The sequence below is a fragment of the Macaca thibetana genome, chromosome X (genome assembly GCF_024542745.1).
Source record: "Macaca thibetana thibetana isolate TM-01 chromosome X, ASM2454274v1, whole genome shotgun sequence".
Classification (NCBI taxonomy): Eukaryota; Metazoa; Chordata; class Mammalia; order Primates; family Cercopithecidae; genus Macaca; species Macaca thibetana.
In genome coordinates this window covers 118,771,868-118,795,239 of record NC_065598.1, presented here as the reverse complement: position 1 = coordinate 118,795,239, position 23,372 = coordinate 118,771,868, and the positions used below count along the sequence as shown (strand labels likewise).

The following is a 23,372-nucleotide window of genomic DNA, read 5'->3' as shown; positions in this document are numbered from 1 at the left end:
CGCCCGCCACCACGCCTGGCTAATTTTTTGTATTTTTAGTAGAGACGGGGTTTCACTGCGGTCTCGATTTCCTGACCTTGTGATCCGCCCGCCTTGGCCTCCCAAAGTGCTGGGATTACAGGCGTGAGCCACCGCGCCCGGCCGCTCTGTTAAGTCTTAAAATTATTTGTTTCATTGACTAGAAAAAGGATTACATGATATATAAACAGGTTCTGTTAAGTCTTAAAATTATTTGTTTCATTGACTAGAGAAAGGATTACTAGATACAAAAGAGTAAGAAACTCTTCTATATGAATTCATTGGCTCTCTTTAAAGCCTTGTGCACCTTGGAAGAATTTTTTTTCTAAATTATGAAATGTAACAAAAATACAGAGAAGTCATGAAACCTCAATATAGAGCTTAAAGAGTCATTGTAAGATGCACCCCCATGTAACTTACACCCAGGTTAAGGCAACATACCATTTGTTCCCAATCAAACCTTTCCCACCTCCCATGTAGTAACCATTATCCTGACATTTATGGTTTTCCTCTTTCTTGATTTTTCTCTTTTTTTAACCTTGCATCTTCAGCTCAAAGGAACTTTCTTGCTTTTCTTTGCAGTGTCATTACCAAATATGTTTAATTTTTTTCTTGAACTTCATATAAATGAAATTGAATATTTATCCTACTGTATCTGGCTGCTTTTGCTCAACAGTTATGACTTTAAGATTCATCCATATTGTATGTTTGCAGTTCATTGATTTTCCTTTTTTTTTAGTTCATTCATTTTCATAGTTGCAAGATACTCCATTGTATACCAGTGTTTATTTTTATGCTGTCTTGTTGATAAACATTTTTGTTGCTTCTAGTTTTTGGCTATTACTAACAGTGCCAATAGAAACATTATACAACAGTTTTGGTGTATACAAGCATGTGTTTTTGTGGAGTATATACTAGGTGTAGAATCTCTGGGTTATAGGTTACACTTTAGCTCTGTTAGATATTGCCAAGCTATTTCAGTGTACACTCCCACCAGCAGTGTATGAGTTGACCTTGTTTCACATTGTCACTACATTTGATATTGTCAGACTTAAATTTTTTGTAAATATGTATGTAATTTTACTGTGGCTTATATTTTCATGAGCATCTTTTTATATGTTGTTGGTCATTTGGAGTACTTATTATTATTATTTTTTGTTGTTTGAGACAGAGTCTTGCTCTGTCGCCCAGTTTGGAGTGTGGTGGTGGCGCAATCTTAGCTCCCTGCAACCTCTGCCTTCCGGGTTCAAGCGATACTTGTGCCTCAGCCTTCTGAGTAGCTGGAATTACAGGTGTGTGCCACCACACCCGGCTAATTTTTGTATTTTTAGTAGAGACAGGGTTTCACCATGTTGGGCAGGCTGGTCTTGAACTCCGGGCCTATGGTGATCAGCCCACCTTGGCCTCCGAAAGTGCTGGGATTGCAGGCATGAGCCACCACGCCTGGCCTGGAGTTCTTGTTTCTTTTTGTGAAAGGTCTCTGTCATATCTTTTGCCTTTTTTGCTGTTGAGTTGCTTGAGTTTCTTTCACTGATTTGTAGGGGTTCTTATTATAGTCTGTATTTGAGCCCTTTTTGGGTTACACTGCATGTGTTACAACTGTCTTTCTTTTTTTTTAAATTTTACGTTCTGGGATACATGTGCAGAATGTGCAGGTTTGTTACATAGATACACATGTACCATGGTGGTTTGCTGCACCTATCAACCCGTCATGTAGGTTTTAAGCCTCGCATGCATTAGGTATTTGTCCTAATGCTCTCCCTCCCCTTGCTCCTCAACCCCCAACAGGCCCCAGTGTGATGTTCCCGTCCCTGTGTCCTTGTGTTCTCATTGTTCAACTCCCACTTATGAGTGAGAACATGTGGTGTTTGGTTTTTTGTTTCTGTGTTAGTTTGCTGAGAATGATGGTTTCCAGCTTCATTCATGTCCCTGCAAAGGACATGAACTCATCCTTTTTTATGGTTGCATGGTATTCCATGGTGTATATGTGCCACATTTTCTTTATCCAGCCTATCATTGATGGGCATTTGGGTTGGTTCCAATTCTTTGCTATTGTAAATAGTACTGCAGTGAACATATGTGTTTATGTGTCTTTATAGCAGCATGATTTATAATCCTTTGGGTATATACCCAGTAATGGGATTGCTGAGTCAAATGGTATTTCTGGTTCTAGATCCTTGGGTAATCGCCACACTGTCTTCCACAATGGTTGAACTAATTTACACCCCCACCAACAGTGTAAAAGCATATCATCAGCAGCAAATACTCTGCTGTTTTCCTTGAAATGACAGGCTCACTTGGTTCATTTTTGAGAAAATGCACGTGGAAGACCCATGTCTGAATAACCGTAGTTTGTTTTTCTTTCAAGTAAAAAATGGTGTTTCATAAAATCAAGCTGGTTCAGCTTACAATTCTAATAGTCGCACAGGTGCGTCACCTGTAGACAAATACTGTGGTTGTATTTGGGTGTGTGGCAGAAATTACTTATGCAAACTTCTAAATTTCATCACATAGGCTATTAAAAGGATGTGTTATTTTTAATTTTTAATTTTTTTTTGTTTTTTTTGGAGATAGAGTCTCGCACTGTCGCCTAGGCTGCAGTGTAGTGGCGTGATCTCGGCTCACTGCAACCTCTGCCTCCTGAGTCCAAGTGATTCTGCTGCCTCAGGCTCCCGAGTAGCTGGGACTACAGGCATGCACCACCATGCTCGGCTAATTTTTGTATTTTTTAGTAGAGATGGGGTTTCACCATGTTGGTCAGACTGGTCTTGAAGTCCTGACCTCAAGTGATCGACCCTCCTCAGCCTCCCAAACTGCTGGGATTACAGGTGTGAGCCACCACACCCAGCCAAAAGGATGTGTTCTTAAAAAAAGACATGCTTTCCCAGGCACAGTGGCTCACTCCTGTAATTCCAGCACTTTGGGAGGCCAAGGTGGGCAGATCACTTGTGGTCAGGAGTTCGAGACTGGCCTGGCCAACATGGTGAAACTCCATCTCTACTTAAAATACAAAAATTAGCCAGGCATGGTTGTGCACACCTGTAATCCTAGTTACTCAGGACGCTGAGGCGGGAGGATTGCTTGAGCCTGGGAGGCAGAGGCTGTAGTGAGCCAAGATCGTGCCACTGTACTCCAGCCTGGGTGACAGAGCAAGATTCTGTCTCAAAAAACAAACAAACAAACAAAAAAACCAAAATATGTTCTTAGGGTTCAGGATTTAACAAAATTAACAACTTTTTAAGTAACTTTTTTATTGTGGAAAAAAAACACCCAACATGAAATCTACCTTCTTAGCAAATTTTAAGTGAGCAGTACAATGTTGTCAACTCTAAGTACAATGTTAGCAGATCTTTTGATCTGATCTTTTTCATATTCTATGAGCTGAACTTCGTATCCCTTATACACCAACTCCCCATTTTCCCCTTCCTGCAGCCTCTGACAACCATCATTCTACTTTTCACTTCTGAGTTTGACTACATTAGATACTTTATATAAGTAGAATCATACAGTGTTTGTCCTGTGACTGGCTTCTTACCTTAGTACACTGTCCTTAAGGTTCATCCACGTTGTAGCACGACGGGATTTCCTTTTTTTTTTATGGCTGAATAATGTTTGCTTTCATTGATATACAACACGTTTTCTTTATTCACTCTTCTGTTGGTGGACATTTAGGTTGTTTCTACCTCTAGGCTATTGTAAATAATGCTGCAGTGAACATAGGAATGCAGCTATCTCTGTGAGATCCTGACTTAAATTTTTTTGGATAAATACCCAGAAGTAGGAATGCTCGATCATATGGTAGTTCTACTTTTCATTTTTTGAGGAATCTCTATACTGTTTTTCATAACAATTGCATTATTTTATTTAATTTTTTTCGAGAGACAGGCTCTTGCTTTTTGTCACCCAGGCTGGAGTGCAGTGGTGCAATCATAGCTCACCGTAACTTTGAACTCTTGGGCTCAAGTGATCCTCCTGCCTCAACCTCCTAAGAGGCTGGGACTATAGGGATGTGCCACCATGACCTGCTAATTAAAAAATTTTTTTTGTAGAGATGGAGTCTTGCTGGGTTGCCCAGGCTGGTCTTGAACTCCTGGCCTCAAGCAATTCTCATGCCTTGGCCTCCAAAAAGGCTGGGATTAGAGGTGTGAGCCACAGGCCTGGCCTATTTTTTTTTTTTTCTTTTTTGAGACAGGGTCTCACTCTGTTGCCTAGGCTGGAGTGCATGGCGTGATCTCAGCTCACTGCAGCCTTCACCTCTGGTGCTCAAGTGATCCTCCCACCTCAGCCTTCCAAGTAGCTGGGACTATAGGCCTGCACCACCATGCCTGGCTAGTTTTTGTTTATTTTTTGTGGAGACGAGGTCTCTTTGTTACCCAGGCTTATTTATTTTTTATTTTTATTTTTTGTTTTTGAGATAGCATTTTGCTTTGTTGCCCAGGCTGGAGTGCTGTAGTGAAATCATAGCTCATCATAACCTGGAAATCCTGGACTCAAGCAATCCTCCCACTTCAGCCTCCCGAGTAGCTAGGACTCACACCACAATGCCTATTTCTTTTTTTCTTTTTTGTAGAGACAGAGTCTTGCTGTGTTTTTCAGGCTGATCTCCAACTGACCTCAACGAATGTTCCTGCCTCGGCCTTGCAAATTGCTGAAATTACAGGCATGGGCCACTGTGCCTGGCTGGCATCACCATTTTCTTTTATTTTGAGAATATGTTTAATTTTTTAATTTTTTTTTTTGAGACAGGTCTCACTCTGTTGCCCAGGCTGGAGTGCAGTGGCTGATCTCAGCTCACTGCAAGCTCCGCCTCCTGGGTTCACGCCATTCTCATGCCTCAGCCTCCCGAGTAGCTGGGATTACAGGCGCCCGCCACCTCGCCCAGCTAATTTTTTTGTATTTTTTAGTAGAGATGGGGTTTCACCGTGTTAGCCAGGATGGTGTTGCTTTCCTGACCTCGTGATCCGCCCGTCTCAGCCTCCCAAAGTGCTGGGATTACAGGCGTGAGCCACTGCGCCCGGCCCCTTGACTTCTTTATATATTTTGGATATTAAACCCATATTTGATGTTTGGCTTGCAAGTGTTTTCTCCGAATCCATAGGTTGTCTCCATCACACTTAATTGTTTCCTTTCCTGTATAGAAACTTTTTTTTTTTTTTTGAGACAGAGTCTCGCTTTCCAGGCTGGAGTGCGGTGGTGCGATCTTGGCTTGTTGCAATCTCTGCCTCCTGGGTCCAAGCGATTCTCCTGCCTCAGCTTCCTGAGTAGCTGGGATTACAGGCATGCGCCACCATGCCCGGAAAATTTTTGTATTTTTGGTAGAGAAGGATTTCTCCATGTTGGTCAGGCTTGTCTTGAACTTCTGACCTCAGGTTATCTGTCCGCCTTGGCCTCCCAGAGTGCTGGGATTATAAGTATGAGCCACTGCACCTGGCCTCCTGCATAGAAACTTTTTTTGTTTGATGTAATCCCATTTGTCTATTTTTGCTTTAATCACTTGAGCTTTTGGGGTCAAATCTAAAAAACTGTAGCCCAGACCAATGTTGTGTAGCTCTTCCCCTGTTTTTTCTTTTAGGATTTTTATAGTTTCAGGTCTTACATTTAAGTCTTTAATTCATTTTGAGTTGGTTTTTGTATATGGTGTGAAGTAAGTGTCCAGTTTCATTGTTCTGTATGTGGATATTAAGTTTTACCAGCATTCTTTATTGAAGAGACTGCCTTTTTCCCCATAATGTGTTCTTGGTACCCTTTGTTGAAAATCGACTATAAATGCATGGATTAGTATCTGGGCTCTCTATTCTATTCCGTTAGTTGATGTGTCTATTTTTATGCCAGTGCCATGCTGTTTTAATTACCCTAGTTTTGTAATATATAGTTGGCTGGCCTTACATTTAGTTGGTTGGCCGCATCCACAGATTCAACCAACAACAAATCAAAAGCTGTGGATATGGAGGACTGACTGTAAGTGTTTTCTGTCTACAGTTGGTTGAATCCGCAGATGCGGAACCTGTGGACACAGAAGGATGACTGTATATATGCCATATATAAGGGACTTTTGAGCATCTGTGAATTTGGTGTGTGTGGCAGATGGTCCTGGAACCAATCCCCCTTGGATACAGAGGGCCAACTGTAGCTTGAAGTCAAATAGTGGGATACTTCTAGCTTTTTTCTTTTTGTTCAAGATTGCCTTGGCTGCTATTCGTTTTTTTTCTGGTTCCATATAAATTTTTAGGATTTTTCTGTTTCTGTGAAAAATGTCATTGGTGTTTTGATAGAGATTGCATTGAGTCTTTATATCTCTTTGGGTAGCATGGACATTTAAACAATCTTAATTATTATAATCAATGAACATGGAATATCTTTTCATTTATTTGTCATCTTCAGTTTCTTTCATCAGCATTTGATAGTTTGTGGTGTATAGATCTTTCACCTCCTTGGTTAAATTTATTCCTAAGTATTTTATTTTTTGTAGCTATTTTATTTTTATTATTATTTTTCTCTTTTTGCCATTCTTGCAATGCTATAGCTATTTTAAATGGAATTAAAATTATTTTTCAGGTAGTTCATTGTTAGCATATAGAATCACTACCTATTTTTGTGTGTTGATTTTTATATCCTGTAACTTAACCCTATTTATTATTTCTTTTTTTAAAATTTTTTTTGCCTTGATGGATACAGCATATTTATTTCTAACAATTTTATGGTGTAGTCATTAGGATTTTCTAAATATAAGATCATTTTGTCAGCAGAGACAATTTCACTTTTCTTGTTTGGATAACTTTCATTTCTTCTTTTTGCCCAGTTGCTCTGGCAAGGACTTTTAGTACTCTGTTGAATAGACATGGAGAGAGTGGGCATGTACCTGATCTTAGAGGAAAAACCTTCAACTTTTCACCATTGAATATAATGTTAGCTGTGGGCTTGTTATTTATGGTCTTTTTTTTGTGTGTGTTGAGGAACATTCATTCTATAGTTAGTATGTATATTTATTTGATAGGGAGTCTTGCTCTGTCACGCAGGCTAGTTAATTGTTGAGAGTTTTATCATAAAAGGGTATTGAATTTTGTCAAACGCTTTTTCGGAATCTAAGGAGATGATCAAGTGATTTTTATCCTTCATTTTGTTAATGTAATGTGTCACATTTAGTGTATGTTGTACCATCCTTGCTTCCCAGGGATAAATCCATTGTAATCATGGTGAATGATCTTTTTAATGTGCTGTTAAATTCCGTTTGCTGGTGTTTATTGAGGATTTTTTCATCTGTGTTTATAAGAGGCATTGACCTGTAATTTTCTTTTCTTGTAATGTTTTTGTCTGGCTCTGGTATTATGGTGTACTAGCCTCTTGTATTCCTTTTTGTTTCTGTGTAATTGGTTGTAATGTTTTTTCTTTTGTTTCTAATTTTGTTTGCATTTTCTTTTTCTTTATTAAATGTCTAGCTAAAGATTTGTCAGTTTTGTTAATCTTTTTTTAAAAAACAACTTTTAATTTTATTGATTTTTTTTTCTTTTTTTTTTGAGATAAGTTCTCACTTTGTCACCCAGGCTGGAGTGCAGTGGCACTATCTTGGCTCACTGCAGCCTTGACATCCTGGGCTCAAGTGATCCTCCTATCTCAGCCCCTCAAGTAGCTGGGACTACAGGTGTGGGCCACCATGCCCAGCTAATTTTTTGTGGTTTTTTTGTAGAGACAAGGTTTTGCCATGCTGCCCAGGCTGGTCTCGAACTCCTAAGCTCAAGCTATCTGCCTGCCTCAGCCTCTCAAAGTGCTAGGATTACAAGTGTGAGCCACCGCACCCGGCTGATTTTTGTTTTCTTTTTTAATTCTCGATTTCAGTTGTTTCTGCCCTAATCTTTATTATTTCCTTCCTTCTATTAACTTTGGGCTTAGTTTATTCTACTTTTTCTAGTTCCTTGAAGTTTTGAGTTAGGTGGTTTATTTGAGATTTTTTTAAAAAAAGGCATTTATAGTGCTGGCTTGGTGGCTCACGCCTGTATTCCCAGAACTTTGTTGGGCTGAGGTGGGCAGATTGCTTGAGCCCAGGAGTTTGAGAACAGCCTGGGTAACATGGTGAAACCCATCTCTTCAAAATATACAAAATTAGCTGGGCATGGTGGCATGCACCTGTGGTCCCACCTAATGGGGTGTTGGGGGTGGGTGCTGAGGCTGAGGTGGGGGGATCACTTGAGCCCAGAAGATCGAGGCTGCAGTGAGCCAAGATTTTGCCATTGCAGTCCAGCCTGGGTGACAGAATGAGATACTGTGTTTAAAAAAAAAAAAAAAATTATTGCTACAAATTTCCTCTTTTGAACTGCTTTTGGTATATCTTGTAAGTTTTGGTATTTATGTTTTCATTTTCATTTGTCTCAAGATAATTCCTAATTTCCTTCTTGATTTTGTTCTTTGATTCTTTGGTTGTTCAAGAATGTGTTTAATTTCTACATATTTGTGAACTTTCCAGTTTTCTTTCTGGTATTGATATCTAGTTTTATTCCATTGTGTTTGGAAAAGATACTTGGAATTTCTGTCTTTTAAAATGTGTTATTTTTTTGTGATATCTAATGTGATCAGAAGGTTAGATCACATGTTAGAGCCTGGAAAAAGGTTTGTGTGTGCTTGAGAAGAATGTAGTCTCCTTATCTTGGGTGGCATGTTATGGATAGGTCTGTTAAATCCATTCGGTCTGTAGTATTATTCAAGTCTTCTGTTTCCTTACTGATCTTTTGTCTAGATATTCTATGGAAAGTAGTGTATTGAAATTCCCTACTATTACTGTGTTGATGTCTATTTATTTCTTCAGTTCTGTGTCACATATATTCATATGCTTTTGTCCTCTGATGTAGTATGTGTATATATTTATAATTGTTATATTTTCAAAGTATATTTTGTCTAATATAAGCATAGGCACCCCTGTTCTCTCTTGGTTAACATTTGAATGGATTATCTTTATCCATCCTTTCACTTTCAGCCTGCCTGTGTCCTTAAATTTAAAAGAAGTTTCTTGTAGACAGCATACAGCTTTAAAAAAAATAGCTTGTCTTAAAAAATATCAATTTAGATACTTTGTCTTTTGAATGTGGAGTTAGATGTTACATTTAAGGTAATTAATTACTGACAGGAAAGGACTTAACTACTGCCATTTTGTTAATTGTTTTTCTGTCTTGTAGCTCTTCTGTTCCTCTTTTCCTCTCTTGTACTCTTCTTTTATATTTTATTATATTTTTCCTTGCAATTTGTTTGTTCAAGAGATTGGGTCACTCTCTGTTAGATTTTCCCACAGTTTGAATTTTGGTGACTGTATCCCTATGGTATCTCTTAATATATTTCTCTGTGGTCTTTTTCTGTAAATTGGTAGTTGGATCTAGATGGCTTGATCAGATTTTGATTTACACTTTCCCCCCCCCAAGACAATTTCATAGGTGGGTGATGCTTTCTTTTCTTTTTTCCCTTTTTTTCTTTTTTCTTTTTCTTTTTTTTTTTTCCGTTGCCCAGGCTGGAGTACAGTGGAGCGAGCAGTCATGGTTCACTGCAGCCTCAATTTCCTGGGCTCAGATGATTTTTTCACCCCAGCCTCCCGAGTAGCTGGGAGTGCAAGCGTGAGCCACCATGCCAGGCTAATTTTTGTATTTTTTGTTGAGACAGGGTTTCACCATGTTTCCCAGGCTGGTCTTGACCTCTGGGCTCAAGCTATCTGCCTGTCTTGGCCTCCCAAAGTGCTGGGATTACAGGTGTAAGCCACCATGCCCAACCTGCATGGTGTTTTCTTTCATCAGAATCTGGAGGCACATAATGTTTCATAGTCTCTTTTTCTTTTCTTTTCTTTCTTTCTTTCTTTTTTTTTTTTGTAGAGACGGAGTCTTGCTCTGTTGCCAGGCTGCAGTGCAGTGGCACAATCTTGGCTCACTCTGCCTCCTGGGTTCAAGCAATTCTCTTGCCTCAGCCTCCCTAGTAGCTGGGACTACAGGTGCATGCCACCACGCCCAACTAATTTCTTTTGTATTTTAGTAAAGACGGGGTTTCATTGTGTTGCCCAAGCTGGTCTTGAACTCCAGAGCTCAGGCAATCCTCCCGCCTTGGCCTCCCAAAGTGCTAGGATTACAGGTGTGAGCCACCGTGCCTGGCCTCTTTTTGTAATGTGAGCAGCCATTGGTAGATGCCTAGATTCTGTAATTTTTTTTTTTTTTTTTTGAGACGGAGTCTCGCTCTGTCGCCCAGGCTGGAGTGCAGTGGCGTGATCTTGGCTCACTGCAAGTTCTGCCTCCCGGGTTCACGCCATTCTCCTGCCTCAGCCTCCCTAGTAGCTGGGACTACAGGTGCCCGCCACCACGCCTGGCTAGTTTTTTTGTATTTTTAGTGGAGACAGGGTTTCACCGTGTTCGCCAGGATTTTCTCAATCCCCTGACCTCGTGATCCGCCCGCCTCGGCCTCCCAAAGTGCTGAGATTACAGGCGTGAGCCACCGCGCCTGGCCTAGATTCTGTAATTAATTAGGGATCTTAAAATGGTGATATTCTAATTTCATAATTCCTTCTTTATTACTACAGAGATAGTTTTAATCTTCTATGAGTTACCAGTGGTACAGTTTGTATATGAAAGGCAGAATAAATGCCTGATTAAAATTTTTTTTTTTTACTTGCCAGTTGATATAATTTGCTCTATAAGCATCATCTCATGTTATGGTGGAAATTGAAATGTTTTCTATTTTATTCTAGTTTGCATTTATGTCGGATCCTCAGTGAAAATAAAAGCCATGATAGTTCGACGTATAGAGGTAAGATTTTTAAAAGTATCTTAGTTATTTTTGGCTTGATTAAAATTAGTAACTGTCTGCTTTCTATTCATTGTTAGGTATGAAAACAAAAGGTGTAAGATAGTTCACATTACATAAAGGTTTTACATGGTTATATTATAGTCAGGATTAAAACTGTAATTACAGTAAGACTATATCTCTGTATACCGATGTTATTTGACCTGCATTATAATGATATGATATTGCTTGACTTTTGTAATTGGGGCTTGGTATATTTAGCTAAATTTCAGCAGTTGTTAGCTGTATCAATCATAAATATGACAGAAAAGATAGCATGGAAAGAAAAATTGTTCTGATCTTATTTGCACTAGAAAATTTCCAGAAACTGAGGTTCAGTGTTTTTACTACAGCTGGTTATGTTTAGGTGGTGTCTGGGGATCTTGTTAAAGGCAGTTGTCATGGAAAACATTCAAACAAAGGAGTTGTTTATTGCATATCACAGATATGATTTATTAAATAAAATATTATATAATTAAATAGTATATATTATAATTTTCCAGTATCTTTAGTTTCAAAAGATTTTACTATTTAACGTTTTATTAATTTAAAATTAGACATGTGGATTTGGCAAAGGAGGGACAAAACTAAAAGCGATTGTGTCTAGTAAGTGTAAAGCATTTACATTTGTAGTATTGTTGGGGGTAAAACTCACAGTATTTTTTTAAATTAGAAAATACATTTTTATAACTGATATTCTATTTGAAGGCAAAAGCATTAGATAAAATGTATTATGGTCATTTAAATTATGCTTTTGTGAATAGAAGATTAAGAACATAATTTTACATATATATATATATATATGCTTATTTTTGTTCCACCAAAAGTTATAACTTTCATAAGAGAGAATATATTTTCTTTTTTTTTCTGTCTTTTTTTTTTTTTTTTTTTTTTTTAAAGGAGACAGGGTCTCTTTCCATTGCCTAGGCTGTAATGCAGTGGTGGTGTAATCATAGCTCACTGCAGCTTCAAACTGGGCTCAAGCGATCCTGCCACTTCAGATTCCCAAGTAGCTGGGACTGCAAGTGTGCAACACCGCTCCTTGCTTATTTATTTATTTATTGTTTGAGATGGAGTTTCACTCTTTTTGACCAGGCTGGAGTGCAATGGTGCAATCTCTGCTCACTGCAACCTCTGCCTCCTGGGTTCAAGCGATTCTCTTGCCTCAGCCTCCTGAGTAGCTGGGATTACAGTCATGTGACACCATGCCTGACTAATTTTGTATTTTTAGTAGAGATGGGGTTTCACCATGTTGGTCAGGCTGGTCTTGAACTCCTGACCTCAGGTGATCCTCCCGCCTCGGCCTCCCAAAGTTCTGGGATTACAGGTGTGAACCACCGTGCCCAGCCTTATTTTTTTAATTTATTTTTTTGTAGAGATGAGGTATCTTGCTATATTGCCCAGGCTGGTCTCATATTGGCCTCAAGCAGTCCTTTCGCCTCAGGCTCCCAAATTGTTGGGATTACTGTCATGAGCCACCTTGCATAGCTGAGAATATACTTTTTAAAGAACATTTGGGCAGGGTGTGGTGGCTCATGCCTGTAATCCTAGCACTTTGGGAAGCTGAGGTGGGTAGATCACTTGAGGTCAGGAGTTCGAGACCAGCCTGGCCAATATGGTGAAACTCCATCTCTACCAAAAAAAAAAACGAAAAACCAAAAAACAAACAAACAAACAAAATAGCTGCGTGTGATGGCGTGCGCTTGTAATCCCAGCTACTCAGGAGGCTGAGGTACGAGAATCGCTTGAACCCGGGAGGCAGAAGTTGTAGTGAGCCAAGATCACACCACTCCACTCCAGCCTGGGTGACAGACCTTGTCTCATAAAAAGAACATTTGGATGTGTGAGTGAAAAATGTTTTTTTTTAACAAATGAAAAAGCCATTTTTTACCCTGTCATATGGGTAAGACCTGTTTTAAGAATTAACATTCCTAGCCTGCCATCCCCAAATTATTTTCTTGTTTATCCTGCTTATAAAATTGCATGATCACTCAAAAGATTTTTGAGGTTGATAGACAGTAATGTATTCTTGTTTAAGTTAGTTGACTGTCTGAAGTGTAAGAATGTACAGAAAGACTCCTTTCTAAAAATACTTGGGTACTTTATCTTTTTTCTTCCCCGTGTTTAAAATCAGTTTTTAACATCTCAGTTAACTTTGATCTTGTTTAATAGAAACATTAGGTGGATAAAATAGAAGAATTTTCAATAAATGATAGTGTAAATAGTGTAACAATGTGACTCTGGATCTTTAATAACTATTAGGTTATTGTTTATTTGCATGGTTCTGATTCACATGTGAAACCAGAAATAGTTATGAGTGTGGCCTTATTGGCAGAAGTGCCAGTGCTCTCCTTCTCTTACCCTTGCTTGTTTCCTTAACACATATACTCACTCCTTGGCTGATCTCTGTCAACAGTCAGGCTTTGGTTTGAGGGGCTCCAGTTTGTTGTCCTAGCAGGAAACTGACTGAATGTCATTCCTTCAGAATCTCTTTTCTGTCTTAGGGGTTTGTGTTTGGGCAGTGTTCCCTCTGACCTTTCTCTTTCTGCCCTTCCTTTGAATTAATTTCATTTCAGGCAGGCAGTTTCCCTTGCACACACTGCTTCTCCTTGTTTCTTTTATAAATCACCTTCCCCCCATCCCAACCACTGCCAATGAAACAACACTGTAAGGATGGCTAATAAACATGAGTAATTGGGGTACAGTGTGATATTTTGATATGTGTATATAATGTGTAATGATCAAATTAGTATAATTAGTGTATCACCTCAAACATTTATCATTTCTTTGTGTTGGGAAAATTCAAAATCCCTTCTAGCTATTTGAAAATAAACAGTACATTATTGTTTAAAAAAAACAAACATGAGTAGTACTAGTAATATTATTAGACATAACCAAGAATTGGTGTCTTCAACATTCAAACCCTGCAAAAACTAAGAATCTCTAGAAGTACCTTCTAGTGGCCATTCTTTTTTTTAATTTTTTTTTTTTTTTTGAGATAGAGTCTTGCTCTGTTGCCCAGGCTGGAGTGCAGTGGTGCGATCTTGGCTCACTGCAAGCTCCACCTCCTGGGTTCACGCCATTCTCCTGCCTCAGCCTCCCAAGTAGCCGGGACTACAGGCGCCCGCCACCACGCCCGGCTAATTTTTTGTATTTTTAGTAGAGACAGGGTTTCACCGTGTTAGCCAGGATGGTCTCGATCTCCTGACCTTGTGATCCGCCTGCCTTGGCCTCCCAAAGTGCTGGGATTACAGGTGTAGCCACCGTGCCTGGCCTCTGGTGGCCATTCTTAAAACTACTCTTTCTGAAGTGTTAGCGTTAAGATAAAATATTTTATTGAATTTTTTGTGGATAACTATAAGGGTTATAAGTTTTCCTCCTCATTGTAAATGTAAAGTTTTTCACCCGCAATATAGATTTTATAGGTTTCTGTGGAACTAGCCTGATAGTTTTAAACCACCACTTACAGTTTCTATGGATAAAACACAGTAGGAGTTCCCAACCATTCTTAAATAGGCATTTAGAAAACTCGTGAATTAGGCCAGGCATGGTGGCTCACGCATATAATCCCAGCACTTTGGGAGACCAAAGCGGGCAGATCACTTGAGGTCAGGAGTTCAAGACCAGCTTGGTCAACATGGTGAAGCCCTGTCTCTACCAAAAATATAAAAATTAGCTGGGCTTGGTGGCGGACGCCTGTAATTGCAGTCACTCGGGAGGCTGAGGCTGGAGAAGCGCTTGAACCCAGGAGGCAGAGGTTGCAGTGAGCCAAGATTGCGCCACTGTACCCCAGCCTGGAGAGCGAGACTGTGTCTCAAAAGAAAAAAAGAAAACTTGTGATTTGAGAACTATCGTTGCTGCTGTGTGGATCACAGTATGATTGTTTTTATGTCACTTTAGTGTCAGCAAAATGACCCAGGTCACTTGTTCTCTATTTTAATCTCCTTCTGTGATTAAGATTAGACTTCCCTGGTTCGCTATGAGTACCAGAGGACATATTCTCACGGGACCTTAGTTTTTGATAATTGGCTATTTTGTTCCTCTGATTGCTTAAAAAAAAAAAAAAAAAAAAAAAACCCACCTTAATTGTCTGGAAAATTTTAAATAAGTATTGTTTGTTGTAAAGCATTTTATTCATGGAAATACAAAGCATGAAGTTGACCTCTTATACCTACAATACCAAAAAATAGAAATTTTTTCCTTTGTTTTTATATTGTTTATTTAAAAGCACAATGAAGATATAGTTGTAAAATAGGCAGAATATATTTAATAAATAATTCTTCATAAATACTTGGAATAATTATTAGCAATAGCAATAGCAAATGATTTAATGAACAAGTTAATTTTACTGCAAAATAGTATTTTCATTAAGGGGGGATTTATATACATTTTGATTTCTATTATGTTCTTTTTTGTGGCTAGGAGTCATAGCAGGGGAGAAGTTTTTTTTAAATTTTATTTTTGAGACAGTGGTGCTATCACAACTAATTGCAACTTCCGGAAGTCTCCTGGGCACAAGTTCCCGCCTCAGCCTCCCAAGTAGCTGGCATAACAGGTGCACGCCACCACACCTGGCTAATTTTTTTTCTCTTTTTTTAGTAGAGATGAGGTCTCCCTATGTTGCCCAGGCTGGTTTCGATCTCCTAGGCTCAAGCCATCCTCCTGCCTTGGCTCCACAAAGTGCTGGTATTATAGGTGTGAGCCACTGCACCTGGCTAAGAAGATTTTTAAAATATTTGATTTTTTTTTTTTTTTTTTTTTTTTTTTGAGGCGGAGTCTCGCTCTGTCGCCCAGGCTGGAGTGCAGTGGCGCGATCTCGGCTCACTGCAAGCTCCGCCTCCCGGGTTCCCGCCATTCTCCTGCCTCAGCCTCCCGAGTAGCTGGGACTACAGGCGCCGCCACCACGCCCGGCTAATTTTTTTGTATTTTTAGTGGAGACGGGGTTTCATTGTGTTAGCCAGGATGGTCTCGATCTCCTGACCTCGTGATCCGCCCGTCTCGGCCTCCCAAAGTGCTGGGATTACAGGCTTGAGCCACCGCGCCCGGCCAAATATTTGATTTTTTAACTTGCTGTTTGGTTCTGAAAAAAATTTGATTCTGCTCAAAAGTAGATTATAAATAGACTTTATTTTACATTAGCATCTTTAAAGCTTCTTGTTTAACTACTTTCTCATGATTGGAAGGAGGTAGAGTTTTTAGTACATGGGACTTAAAAAAAAAAGATGACCAGAAAGAGGTGTTCACCTGGCCACTAACTACCCATTCCAAAACCAAAATATCTTTCTTCAGGAAAGGGGACTGTGGTAATTAATAGTGAATGTTGCTACTTGTGGTTGACAGTTATCATAGAACTACCATTTTATACATGTATTTTTTGTTAGATTTTTATGGGACAAAGAGATTTTAGATTTGGGGAGAAACTTCTCTCACTCTAGGGTATGGTTAAAACTCGGTAGTATATTTACTGCTACTCTTTATCTGTTGTCACTATAGCCCTGAGATTGAATTGAGAATATATCCGAAGTCTACTAGTGAGGAGAATGATTGGTTTAAATCCACTCGCTAGAGTTCATTGAAAATAATTAGAGAGACTTGAGTAGCATGAAAAAATGCTTTAAAAGTGTTTTGGGGGGAATCAGAATGCTATATGATGTGCATGGTGAATTTAAATATGTAAAATCTGTAGACATACAGAAAAAACTGGAAAGGAATGCTCAAGCTGTAGTTATAGTAGTGGAGAGGTGGTTAACATTTTTCTAACCTTTTAATTTTATGTTTTTGTGAAAAAGAAAAAAGTGCTAGAGGAAAAGTGTTAGAATTATATTTTTTCATTATTGATGTTTATAATAATTCTGAGAAGTAGGAAATATATAGATTTACTTTTCATGTTCAAGAGACTGTATCCTTACATTTATTTCTCTTATGTTCAACAGATTTCCAGCAAGCTCTCTATGAGTTGTCATATCATGTAATTAAAGGAAATTTAAAGCATGAACAGGCATCTAATGTTCTTAATGACATTAGTGTAAGTATGTATATACATATTTTTAAGTTAATAGTTGTTATATATCTTTTGCTTTGACACAAAGATCCCTGAAGTTTATAACTTGTATTTTATTCAAAATTATAGTAGTGGATGGATTTTTAAAATTTTCTTTTTTTTTTCTTTTTTCCCCTCAAAACTATGGAAGGGAGTAGTGGATGTTTTAAGATGATATTGGTAAGCCGTTTTTGCCAGACAGGAACACAGATAGTTTAATCTTTTTATCTGGTTGTTACTAAAGTAGGAAATATCAGGTAAGCTGGTAGGGGAAAAAAAAAAAGGCTGTGCTGTAATGAAATTAAGGTATCCATGGGTGGGGGTAGGGGAGAGGGATAGCATTAGGAGATATACCTAATGTAAATGATGAGTTAATGGGTGCAGCACACCAACATGGCACATGTATACATATGTAACAAATCTGCACATTGTGCACATGTATCCTAGAACTTAAAGTATAATTAAAAAAAAAAAAAGAAATTAAGGGATCCTTAATTAAAAACGCCACTCTAAAAACATAAATTGGCTAAAATATTTTTCTCTCAATATAAGTCATTTTTTTGTTTGTAGTTATGTTTAGAAATTAAATATATTTTAAAAATTGAGGATTAAATTATTTTAAATTGCTATTGCTTGGCTCTAACATTCACTTGGTGCCAGTTTTCATTTACTTATGGTTTAAAAAAAATTGACTAGATTAAAAAAAACCCTTTTACATGGTTATTCTGTTTCACTCTTTCTTTGGAGAATTTAAGTTAGATTCAGACCAAATGTTTTTCATGGTGGTTTGGCATTTGAATTGGAAGATGGGCTTTCACATTGTAAACCAGTAGTTAAGCTTGAGGTTTTATGAGTGGTGTGCTGTTCTTTTATTATTAAGCTGGTTTTTAAACTTGTATATGAATAAAATTATCTTGTGTGTGTGTATGTATATATACATTTATAATGAACTTGTATATAAATAAAATTCAGAATAGCTTTTATAATAGGTTTTATTAAGGTGTGGGAATTGAAGCTTCTTGGTCTCAATCTGAACTTCTCTTACTGTGTTTCTTTAATCTTCTGTAGCCTTTTTTTCTGTCAGGGGAGGTAATATTTGTATGTTTTTTGTGCTTTCCCAGGGATAGTCTTAAGGAAATTCTAAGTTTAGCTGTTGTGATTTCCACCCCATATTGGGGTGTATTTGAGCAGTAGGAATTCAGTGAATTTCCCTTTTGTCTCTAAATTATCTCCAACTGATAACAACAGCATTAGTTCATGCTGGAGTAGTCTATTTCCTTTTTTTTCTTTTAACGTTAAAAAAATTCAGTTGCTGCCAATCTTTCTTAAATAACTAATTTTTCATTTTTGAAAACTCTTATCTTACTATATTTCTGATCTTCAAGTGGCCTGAGTACTTGCATTTAAATAGACGTAACCAGAGTTCAGAGCCCTTAAGAAATTTGAGGCTAAAATCTGATTGACAAGGTTATTTCATTTTGTAAATTGAGCATTGGTATAGGTTTTAGTTTGTTTATGGGATCTGATTCTGATTCTTTTTCCATTTATTGAAAATGGATAGTTCAAGTGAATTTTATGTATGTATGTTTGGTTCTTACATAGCTTCTTTCTTTTGAATACTTAATGATGTTTTTATAGATACTTCTGCAGCTTAATTGTCTTTGTCATGGCTTTCTCTTAGTACTATACACTGTCCAGTATCTTACCCACAGAAGAGTATCTTGTGCATTTCTTTGCAGCTGCCAGATTTTTCTTTAGAATTTCCTTTAGTTTCTGAAAATAGGCTAATTTTAGGGTTGCTGTACTGCCAGCAAACTGTTAACTGCAATAAGTGAACTATGATCCCTTCTAATGGAAAATAGCCCTAAAATTGAGTGTGGGAGTAGAAAGTCAAGAGACAAGTCTAGAATAATACTGAAGTTTTTATTCAGAAACAGGAGGGTCCTTTTCTTTTCTTTTCTTTCTTTTTTTTTTTTTTCCCCAAGACGGTGTCTTGCTCTGTCACCCAGGCTGGAGTGCAATGACACAGTCTCAGCTCACTACAACCTCCGCCTCCCAGGTTCAAACAATTCTCCTGCCTCAGCCTCCCGAGTAGCTGGGATTACAGGCGCATGCCACAACACCCGGCTAATTTTTGTATTCTTAGTAGAGACAGGGTTTCACCATGTTGACCAGGCTGGTCTTGAACTCTTGACCTTGTGATCCACCTGCCTTGGCCTCCCAAAGTGCTAGGATTACAGGTGTGAGCCACTGTGCCTGGCCCGATTTTGGGTCATTTTCCCCAAAGGCTACAAGAGTGAATAAAGAAAATAAAGAGAACATTGAGCTCTAAAAAAGGGGAGAGGGAGGAGGAGGAATAAGGGTTGAAAAACTACCTATTCAGTACTGTGTTCACTATTTGGATGATGGATTCGATAGAAATCCAAACCCCAGCATTACGAAATATATTCATGTAACGAACCTGTACATGTACCTCCTGAAACTAAAAAACAACCCCCCCAAACCAGCTTTTAGCTTTTTAGCTGGTTTTGTATTTTCAAGATTTCTGTTTTTCTGATACCATTATGATTTTTGCATAGATCAAATGTTGACTCAGGCATGAGCACAACATTTAAAGTCTTGGGTGAAAAATGTACCATTTTTAACAGTCTTCCTTTAGGTAGGTATGAGGTACTCTAAATTCATGTGATTTCTAAAATGAAACCTCATTGGAAAAATGTTACTCGTTTGTGCTCTTTAATATTTCCCAAAGTGCTTGTTTAGGTTTCCGTTTTTTAATCAAGTTATTTCATGGCAGACATAAACATTTTTTGCAAACATTATCTTCGTCTTTGTTATGAAAGTTTACTTGAAGAATTTTAATATTTGTCAATATAATGATGGGGTTTTTGGTTTTTTTAAAAAATTTTTTCAGCTTCACCTGGAAATAAATTTTTTTTTTTTTTTTAAAGTCAGAGTTTCCTCTGTTGCCCAGGCTGGAGTGCAGTGGTGCGATCTTGGCTCACTGCAGCTTCCACCTCCCAGGCTCAAATGATCCTCCCACCTCAGCCTCCGGAGTAGCTAGTGCGCCATCATGCCTGGCTAATTTTTTTTTTTTTTTTTTTTTTTTTTTTTTGTAGAGATGGGATTTCATCACGTGGTCCAGGCTGGTCTCAAACTTTTGGGCTCGAGTCTTCTGCCCTCCTTGGCCTCCCAAAGTGCTGGGATTGCAGGTGTGAGCCACTGCTCCCAGCCGTTTTTTGTTTCTAAGTTTCACAGAAGAGTGTTATTATGAAACCCTAATACTTGCTGTGTGCTTTTTTGCTATTTACTGTAATTATATTTTTAAAATTAGGAATTTCGTGAGGATATGCCCTCCATTCTTGCTGATGTATTCTGCATATTAGGTAGGTATTAAGCCTTTATTTCACCTGTAATGTGCTGTTTGGTAAGTCAAATGTTTGTTAAATAAAATGTTTTAAACTAAGAATTTTACAAATGTTTCTGCAAATCTCGAAGCAAATTGATTCTTTGTAGAGAATATAGCAATATAAGTCAAATGTCATAATGTTATAAACAAGCTTTAGAGGTATAATTCAGATTGTTTGAGTTTTTGACAATGTAGATTTGTATAAATTTGAGCTAAATTAAGTTATTTCAAGTTAAAAGGCCAAGTTTTCTGAGATTTTGGTAACCAAATAATCTTATTTAATGCAGGTTTTCAATGAATGATGTCAGAATCTCATACTTAGGACACTCAAGAAATACTTTGCTATTGTACTCTTTTGATTCTTCTTAATTTTAGAAAGAGCAAGAAGAGCCAAAGTAATCAAAAGTACTTTTGTTTTGAGGATGAGAAACCAGCTTTGGGAATAGCAACTTCTTTATTTTTCCAGAATAAATACGGATTCATGCAAGATAAAAAAAGGAGTATTTCTGTGACTTAGAATGAAATGTAGTGTCCCATGGCATGGATTTAAAAAATAATGTTTATTATAATTTTTTTTTCTCCAATTTTAGATCTAGATGAAAATAACTGAGCACAGGTTTCCCATCAGTCAGTCCTGTGCTTTCTTTTCTTTTCTTCTCTTTCTCGAGACACGGTCTTACTCTTTCGACCAGGCTGGACTGCAGTGGTGTGATCTTGGCTCACTGCAGCCTCAACCTCTTGGGCTCAAGTGATCCTCCTATTTCACCACCACGCCCTGCTAATATATATATACACACACATACATACACACACACACCAAACATATATTTATATATAAACAAATATATAAATATAAATATATGTGTGTATATATATAAATATAAACAAAAAATGTATATATTTTAGTAGAGATTGGATTTCACCGTGTTGCCCAGGGTTGTCTGGAACTCCTGGGCTCAAACAATCTGCACACCTGAAGCTTCTAAAGTGCTGGGATTATAGGCATGAGCCACGGCACTAGGCCCAGTCTTGTGCTTTCTGTTACTTTGAATCTAATAGAAGACGTTGCCAAACATTATTGTATTCATTTTATTTATTTAGTTAGTTTTTAGAGGCAGAGTCTCGCTATTTTGCCCAGGCTGGTCTTGAATGCCTGGCTTCAAGTGATCCTCCCACCTTGGCCTTCCAAAGTGCTGGAATTATAGGTGTGAGCCACTGCACCCAGCCAATATTCACTTTAAAATAAGACATCCTCTGAGGGTTTGTGAACCTGGAATGAATTGTTTTAGCTCATTAATCTTAATTCTTAGAATTAGATACATTACTTAAATGTCTTACTGAGAATTTAGAATTTGTTCTTGACAAATGTAAATGCTGGTGCTTGATCCTTCAGGAAGTTTCAGATTTCATAAGTTCCCAGTAATGTTGGGAGTAGGTCAACATGTATGTGGACTGGGAGTGATAAATGAAAAGAGAAGACCGTTGATGAGATGAGCACATGTCCCAGTTTTGTTTTCACTGGCTAATTATTAATAGTGCCCCCTTTTACTCATATGTTCATGCTATCTGTTGGATTGATTTAAGCCAACCAAAAAACCTTTTAAGCTAAAATTTTTAGTGAGACACTAAAGATATTACCTTTTTTTTTTTTTTTTTTGCAAATAAATATATCATGAAACAAATTTCAGTTAAAAATATTTTTACTATAAATTTGTAAAACTGTAAGACTGATTTGTAGGTAACATTTTGTGGAAGCTATTGTTCCTTGATAGTGTCAGGAGTATATCTTTCTTTGGGTAATCATCAATTATCAGCTTATTGGCCCTAGTAATTTCTTTATTGACTTATTAGGTTATATTTTTCCCTTCGTAGTTATTTAGTAATATGAATTATTGTTACAAGTCATTGTCTTTTACTAGTAACATGAATTCATGAAGATGATGCTTGGTTGCTCTTGGGAAATTTCTCTTAGCCTATCCAGTCCATTTTTTGTTTGAGATGGAGTCTTGCTCTGTCACCCAGGCTGAGTTCAGTAGCACGATCTTGGCTCATTGCAACCTCTGCTTCCTGGGTTCAAGTGATTCTCCTGTCTCAGCCTCCTGAGTAGCTGGGATTACAGGCGCATGCCACCACGCCTGGCTAATTTTTTTGTATTTTTAGTAGAGATGGGGTTTCACCATGTTGGCCAGACTGGTCTCAAACTTCTGACCTCAAGTGATCTGCCCACCTAGGCCTCCCAAAGTGCTGGGATTATAGGAGTGAGCCACAGTGCCTGGCCTATCCAGTCCATTTTTATAAGCAATATTATGATGGCAAACTTGGGAAGAGGATTTTCCTCACCTGCCCCCTCACTCACCCACCCTCACCCTTGGCAGAAAAAAAATGATTAAAGTGTGACCCCAGATCAAGGCTGGGGAATAGGAGTAAGAATGTGAGCTACCTCTAATAATAATGATGATGATGATGATGATGATGATAATAATAATGATAATAATAACAATTTAAGTTCTGCTTTTAGAGTACCTTCCATGTTCTAGGCATTGTGTTAAGCATTTAATTTTTATTTTAATCCTTACATCAACTCCTGTAATGGTGGTAGGTGTACAGATCAGAAAAATGAGGTTCAGTGAAGTGGTGATTTTTCAAGGCCACACAAGCCAGTAAGGCAGAATTTGAACCTGGGTCCCTTTGGCTCCACAGCCTGTTATCTTTTTATTACATCATGTTGTCATTCTAAATGTTAACAGTTATAAGGGAAATTAGTGCTGCGCTTTCCAGGTTAAGATAGCAACTCCCCCCTGCCCCCCCAAGCCTGCCCCGAGATGGAGTTTCACTCTTGTTGCCCGGATTGGAATGCAGCGGTATGATCTCGGCTTGCTGCAACCTCCGCCTCCCAGGTTCAAGTGATTCTCCTGCCTCAGCCTCCCGAGTAGCTGTGATTGCAGGCATGTACCACCACACCCAGCTAATTTTTGTATTTTTAATAGAGACAGGGTTTCGCCCTGTTGGCCAGGCTGGTCTCGAACTCCTAACCTCAGGTGATCTGCCTGCCTTGGCCTCCCAAAGTGCTGGGATTGCAGACTTGAGCTACCGCACCCGGCT

The 23,372-nt window shown here is 38.3% G+C and overlaps 1 protein-coding gene across 10 annotated transcripts in view; it reads left to right on the top strand.

Moving 5' to 3' along the window:
* THOC2 (THO complex subunit 2) overlaps positions 1–23,372 on the top strand; it is a 131,816-nt gene that overhangs the window by 10,088 nt on the left and 98,356 nt on the right. For all 10 annotated transcript variants that reach the window (XR_007722738.1, XM_050777340.1, XM_050777339.1 and 7 more), the window contains exons 2-4: positions 10,727–10,785; positions 16,755–16,846; positions 20,196–20,247. Coding sequence is in view for 9 of the 10 variants with exons in the window: in XM_050777340.1 (XP_050633297.1) it covers positions 10,727–10,785; positions 16,755–16,846; positions 20,196–20,247 (203 nt within the window). In the remaining variant the exon portion in view is untranslated. The remainder of the gene's footprint in view (positions 1–10,726; positions 10,786–16,754; positions 16,847–20,195; positions 20,248–23,372) is intronic.